The sequence below is a fragment of the Arachis hypogaea genome, chromosome 16 (assembly GCF_003086295.3).
Source record: "Arachis hypogaea cultivar Tifrunner chromosome 16, arahy.Tifrunner.gnm2.J5K5, whole genome shotgun sequence".
NCBI lineage: Eukaryota > Viridiplantae > Streptophyta > Magnoliopsida > Fabales > Fabaceae > Arachis > Arachis hypogaea.
In genome coordinates, this window is record NC_092051.1 from 94,734,552 (window position 1) to 94,741,616 (window position 7,065).

The following is a 7,065-nucleotide window of genomic DNA, read 5'->3' on the forward strand; positions in this document are numbered from 1 at the left end:
AAGAAAAAGAATGAGAAACGGTGGGCGACTTTGAAAGCAGCTGATGCCCATCTCTTGAACCTGTCCTTTCCTTGCCCAAGCGTCAGCACTCGCATATACACATTTCATTAGAATATCTAAACCATAGAATAAATTAGAATAAAATTATTATATATTTATATATAAATATATATTATTAAATTTATTTTTAATGTATATCTTATATTTAATATTTATCTTATATTAAGTTGACTTTAGTGACTGCACTTAACATGATTAAATTAGAATTTATATCATTTGATTACTAAAATATCCTTACAACAGAGTTGAATTATTTAATCCTTCATTCCGTTTCTCTACATAGTTCTTCATGTTTAAAAATCAAGAGTCGTAAAAACAAACCTAAACTAGCCATAATTCTGCATTCAATTAGTAGTTCTTAAATCTTTGAACCCTATTTAGCCATAATTGTAACCATATTCTGGACTTGAAAATGAGAATATATTAGTTTCATGTCAATCAGTGCTTCTCTTTTCGCTCTGCTGGGAGCCCGTTATTGCTATTGGCAAGATATTCGTCTTTGGCCCGCAAGAGACCAGGCAGCAGGCACGATAAATGGAATTTCCTTATCATCGAGAATGTTTGTTCCTTAAGATTGCAATTATGAATTATCATTCAACACTCAAGTTGCCACGTCCACATACACCAGTTACGGTCATACCGTGGTATATAAACCAAAACTAAATTTACAACATAGGCTTACATATAAGTTACAGCTTCACACATCCATCGTGGAAGAATCCTATCTTTAAAAAAAAAAAAACCAACAGTATCTCTAGAACAACTCGAACTCCAGATGCTCTCCAGTTGCATTATACTCTAAATACTTACCACCCTTGCTTTCTGGTGTCACATCAGAAACTCCAAAATCACAATACTCTGGAATCTCTGGTGGGAGACCACAACGAATTAAGGCCCAGTTGAGGCCATCAAAGAAAGGATGCTGTTTAATCTCAGCAGCACCTTTCTCTGATCCCAAACGGTTCTCAGGTTCCTTAACCAGCAACCCTCTTATCAGATCCCTCGCTTGGAAGCTAACAAATGGGCTGTCTGGGAACCTAAGACTCTGCAACACCACGTTCACTAGTGTTTCTTCATTATTGCAGCCTTTGAAGGGTGTTCTACCATATAAGAGCTCGTAAAGAAAAACCCCAAACGTCCACCAGTCAACTGCAGCTCCATGTCCCTCTCCTTTGATGATCTCAGGAGCCAAGTATTCATGTGTTCCAACAAATGAGTTTGATCTGGCATCGGTGGGCTCGGCCACAAGCTGTGGCAATGATCTAATCTGGGCTGCAAGATCAACTTTTAGTTTCCTTGCTTTTGCTGCTGCGGGTAAGAATCTAGGGCTGAAGCATGGAACTTGACAAGAGGGCTCAATGCAGAATGGCTCAATGCAACTTGGTTTTGTGGTAGGGCCAGAACTTTTTGCTGGTTCATTCTCGGAAGAGGATTGTAGAAGCGTTGGGCTAACTGCACACCTTAGTGAAAGGTCAAAATCTGTGAGCATAATGTGTCCATCTTCCCGGACAAGAATGTTTTCAGGTTTCAAGTCACGATAAACAACTCCAAGCATGTGCAAGTACTCTAAAGCAAGAAGGACTTCGGCAACATAAAACCTGCATGGATAAAAGACAGATGATCAATGTGCAAGATTTTTGTTCAGGGATGATAACTTCAACAAAATCATATTCAAAATAGCTATTGAAGCAAGTTGCATACATAATAACTAATATATAGAATACATACGAAACATTTGTGTATTTGCATCAACAAATTAATTCTTTTGACATTTGCTAGTCAAAGAGATATTTCGAATTTTGTCAACAAAAGGCTGTGTAAAAAGAAAAATAGCCTCTAGATTTTACTAAAAAGATTTATTGTAGAACTTGTTTATTTTCTCTTTTGATCTTATTCATGAAACAGAACAACAGTATATGTAGACAACGAGACATGGAGGGAAAAAACAATATATTTCCAATTGATTTTACTACTTTTTCATTCCAGTAATTAAGATGACTTAAGAAAGAATTATATATAATGATAAGGAAATAAATCTAATCTCGAAATGAAATCAAAATGACTGGAAGAAAAAGTCAAAACATCTTTATTTGGTAGGTGAATGGAAATTAAAAAAAATCTCAGAAACACTAAACAAAGTGACAATCATTGACAGACCACAGCAAAGGGGAATGCTGTCAGGTAGAATTCAGGATGTAGTGGTGGTGTAAAGATTAGGTAGATGAAAGGGGATGATTCCATTCCTAGCACAAGCATGGCCGAAGGAAAAACGCAGGCAGAAGCATGTTGAATTACAGTAGATAACAAAGATGGCAATAATTAAAAAACAGATCACGAGCAAGATATTGTTATCTACTCTAACTGTTTTAATTCTATCAAATTTACAAAAGGAATAAATTGTCTATCCAGAAACAGTGGATAGTTTCCAAGTGACCACGAAACATAGATGAAGTGAAACAAATTACTGACGCTATTTCTTAAGATTTATAAGCAAAACAAACAGATTTTACAAGCTACATAAACAGCAACACTGCAGAAAGCATTAAGAATTAATGCAACATATAAATTTATGGAATCATATTTGATATAGCATACATTGTTATATTTATACAGAAGAAACATGTCAAAACCTTGTCACTACAGTAAACAGTTATGCATGTCAGAAGTCAAAAAACACAAATTAGTACAAGAATATTGCATCACTTTGAAATGATATAAATTATGAAATTGAATATAGGTTTGTACTAGGAAATACTTAGGCTATCACATCATTCGTTGCGCACTAAAGTTAAGCAGGTGAATTTTTTTCATATAACCTTACAACACAAAATAAAATGCTTATATATTACTGGACTCTTTTCTTAGGATCGTACCTTGCTGCTGTCTCTGAAAAACACCTACTAAGCTGCTTCTGACGTAGAACGTGAAGATCTCCCCCTGGACAATACTCCATAACCAGGCATGACAGATTATCTGATGTAAATTGTGCATACAATGTGGGAAGAAATGGATGATCCAGCATGCTTAATATTTCTCTCTCAGTTTGTGCCCTTGGCATCTTCTTCCGCCTTGCCAAAAACTCATTATCCATGACCTTGATAGCAAACAAGCAAGTTGTGCCAATTAGTTCAGCAAGATATACTGTCCCAATGTCCCCACAACCAAGTTTCTTCAAAAGATTGAAATGTCTCAAGCCCAAGACTCCATACTCCAAATGAGCACGTCGTACGGCTTCCCACCTAAAATCTTTTGACATGTGAGGCCTAGTTCCACAACTTGAGCCACTTGCATTACTTTCGCCACTGGTGCTTGTGCTACTACTGTACTCACCTTGGCTACTTTTTGAACTTTGTGAAAATTCAAGTTGGTCTTTCAACTTAGTGCTCTTTTTCACGTTTGCAATCGGTCTGCCTTTGTTACTGTTAGTTGATGCCAGATCAGGTTTATCTGAACCATGGTGCTCTTCACCTGAGTTCACCACTTCAGGACTGATGGAGTCCAGTGTTGTGATATGGTGGCCTTTTTCTTCACTTGTATTCTCTAAAGCACAATGACATCTCTCGCAAATCATTCGAGTTAGAACAGGAGCTGGCTTATTATTCACTTTATTGGTTGAAGGATTGCACAAACCAGAGCCTGAACACTCCTTTAGCTTTTTCTTACTCAAATTCTTGCTCTTGAGGACTGATTTGACTGCACGGGGGGTATGACATGACACTTTGTTTACTCTATAGCCATTTACAGAAGAAGATGAGGAAGATGTTTGCAATCTACCTTTATGCCCATTATTTGATATAGATGGTTTATTTCCAACTTTTTTAGGAGAAGAAACAATTTTGGATGACTCCAATTTGCTTCCAGTTGTGGTACATGGAGATGGAGAGGGAGATGTTGGTGGTTTTTCTGATTGAACAGGCACCACTTGCCGTGAGTGAACCCCAACTTTACTTGATGAACATGCCAAATCAACTTGCGGCAATGAAGCCTTAGAAGTATGTTGAATGGTTGCAACAGCAACTTTAGGAGAAGATCGAATGATCTGGCTTGGTGAAGTGATTTCAGCACCTTGATAAGAATGAGATGTTTTCTCCATCGAAACTGACTTACTTTCTTCTGGCACTAGGGATATTTCAATTCCATTCTCTTTATTTTCAACCAAAGGAGGGCCAGGTAGACTGGTTTCAGCTACAACTGAATTGTACAATGTTTGTATCTTCCCAACCTCTGATATTCTTGGAGAAGCTGTTGCTTTTGATAATCGTTTCATAGCAGCCATTTCTGATGCCTTAGAAATACAAAGGTCTCTTAAAGCCTGCTTCAAATTCACAGGTTCAGATGTCCCAACTCGCGGGGACCGAGAAACACCCACTGTGATGGGCTTTTTCAATGCACTTTTCATCTTAGGGCTTGTACCATCTTGTAAATGGCCCAAGTCTCTTGATGAAGATTTAAGAGTAATTGATTCAAAAAGCTTATTAATATCGTCGTCCAGATTGTCCTTGTAGCCCAGTTTCAGCACCGGAGGCTTCTGATTTTTCTCAGCTATGCTACACCCATTATTGGACTGATTACTTGCTGTAGTTTTCCCTGTATTTAGCTCGTCTGTTGCTTCAACTATTTCAGAAGTGCCAGAGAATGAACCCATTGCAAGAGAAATCGTTCTACCAGTTCAACTTCTCATAGTAAAAGTAACAAAAACAGTTTGACTCACAATGCTCGAGTGACTAATTCATTTCACCTGTATGTCTGTATCAGACACCAATGGTCACAACTAAAGGAAGGCCAATAACGGTGCGCAAATCCAACACTTCTTCCTCCAAAACCAGATACAAAAATTCGGTATTGTATCCACTCCTTTTACCAGATATGAAAATTCAAACCCCTGCTATAATGGCGAACAGTTGAAAGCATCAGCAAACCAAACGAACACCTAAAATATATATTCATTCAACTCATTCATATTCAGTAGGACATTGTCAAATTAAGCAAATAAATGGCAGTTCCCTGAATTTACAATCAATTTGCTTCCCCAAAATAGGCCACAGCAAAACCGAGGCAAAAAAGAATTCAAAATAAATAAATGATGAAAATGAAACTAAAATACACACACAGGGAGAGAATTATAAATCCAATTTAACTAGGATGTACAATCCAACGCAATTAATTTTATTTTAATAATTCATACACTAGAATCCAAGACTGTAATTTGTAGAAGACACAAACCCCAAAATATTAAGTTCAAAAATCTAGTTCACAGATTCAAAGCACAAAACACCACTGTTGTCAGATTGAGAGGGTAACGATAAGAAAATATATACAAATAAGCTGAACATGTTAGCATTGAAATAAAGCATAACAAAAGAGAGTGGGATCGGAAAACAGAAGCGCTACCAGCATGTGGAAGAAAAGGCCAAAGAGAGATATTAACAAATTGAAGCTGAAGAAGATTCAAAACTCGAACAGTTGGAATTCGGAGAAGATGAAAAAACCCTAACTAGGCACGCATTGAGGAGATGATGGAGAAAATCTGAGGGAGATAGAGAGAGAGAAAGGAGGAAAGGAAGAGAGAGAGAGCGAAACGCCCAACGTTTGGAATATGTTCAGCAGTGTCACTGCCACTACGCACTACTGATTCTTTTGTACAGACACTGCCCCCACCGTATGTCAAGAAAAATACAGTATCCAGTATAAATTCAAAAGTTGTCATTATAAATTTATAATAATAATTTAGTAGTATTGAATAAAAAAAATAGTATTAGTAAATTCATTAAACTTAACTCGCTAAAACTTTTCTAGTAATACAAGTTTAAGGGATTTGAATATTATATAAAATACAAAAGAAAAACTTAGTGGTATTTATATAAAATTAATAATTAAAAATTATTAGATAATAATTTAATTAAATTTATAAAATTACTTTTTAGTTATTAATTTTACATGAATACAGATTGTATATGAGTTTTCATTAACTTTAAACTGACCTGAAATATTATTTTTGAATGACAGTATATGTTACATGTGACAAATTTTATTTTCTTTATTTTACATTAACAAAAAGTTGTGGAAGTAGACGCAAAATTTTGCCCTACTTTACTAGGATTTTTTTGGGTGCTCAGTTAGAGTTTTATAGAAAATATCCTAATTTCTAAATTTTGTTTATTTTCTTAGTTCATATTGTTCTAACTCATATGACAACTTCGTCTGCTTCACAAACTCATAACCATGATCCTAGTGATAATGTGATAATCATGATGACCATATTGTTCAACTCAGTGATGAAAATATTAAAAAAGGATTACACAAGTATTTAAAAAGTTTGGTCGGTAGACTATTAGCATATAAAAAGTTTAGCGATGAAACCTTAGAGGCTACACTTCACACTATATGGTGACAACCAAAAGGATTTAAAGTCCTAGATTATGGGGGTAATATGTTCTAATTCTTTTTTAATAATGAAATAGATCTATTAAGGGTGGAAAAGGGGACTCTCTGGACCTTCAAAAATTACATTCTCAACCTATGTAGGTGGCATGAGGACATTCAAATTACTGAAAGTGAATTTTCTCGTGTCCCTATATAGGTATAGTTTTGGAGTCTCCTGAAGCTTTATAAGGCGAAGGACTTGGGCAGAAAAATGGGAGAATCTTTTGGGTGCTATTTTGGAGGTTAAATTTTTCACGATAATAGGAAAGGAGGAAATGGTGTTGAAGGTTTTAGTGGAGTTAGATGTGACAAAGCTGCTGAGGAGAATGATAAAGATAGCAAGAAGTAATAAAAAAGTGATAGAGATCAAATTAAAGTACGAAAAAATTGGAAATTTCTGTCACTATTGTGGTTTTCTAGGGCATGAGAATCGCTGTTGCGACAAACTCTTAGGTGATACGGCGCAAGGGAAGGTTGTGAAAGAAAAATGGGGTGCAGGGTTGAGGGCAAAACAATTTGTTAAAAGAATTATTGTTTCCACAGAAAATACTGAACCTAATCCAAGGAGTGCTATAAGAACCC

The 7,065-nt window shown here is 36.0% G+C and overlaps 1 protein-coding gene across 3 annotated transcripts; it reads right to left on the reverse strand.

Moving 5' to 3' along the window:
- Positions 1-620: 620 nt before the first annotated feature.
- LOC112754480 (serine/threonine-protein kinase D6PKL1) lies at positions 621-5,723 on the reverse strand. Of its 3 annotated transcripts, none has more exons than XM_025802135.3 (3): positions 5,452-5,723; positions 2,934-4,945; positions 621-1,658 (listed from the first exon to the last, which is right to left on the reverse strand). In XM_025802135.3, the coding sequence occupies exons 2-3, from the start codon at positions 4,703-4,705 to the stop codon at positions 815-817; spliced, it is 2,616 nt and encodes an 871-aa protein (XP_025657920.1). In that variant the 5' UTR covers positions 4,706-4,945; positions 5,452-5,723; the 3' UTR covers positions 621-814. The 3 variants fall into 3 exon arrangements, with proteins under 3 accessions (XP_025657920.1, XP_025657921.1, XP_025657922.1); XM_025802136.3 differs by having other exon boundaries at positions 2,934-4,942; positions 5,452-5,721; XM_025802137.3 differs by having other exon boundaries at positions 2,934-4,990; positions 5,452-5,690.
- Between the last annotated feature and the right edge of the window lie 1,342 nt (positions 5,724-7,065).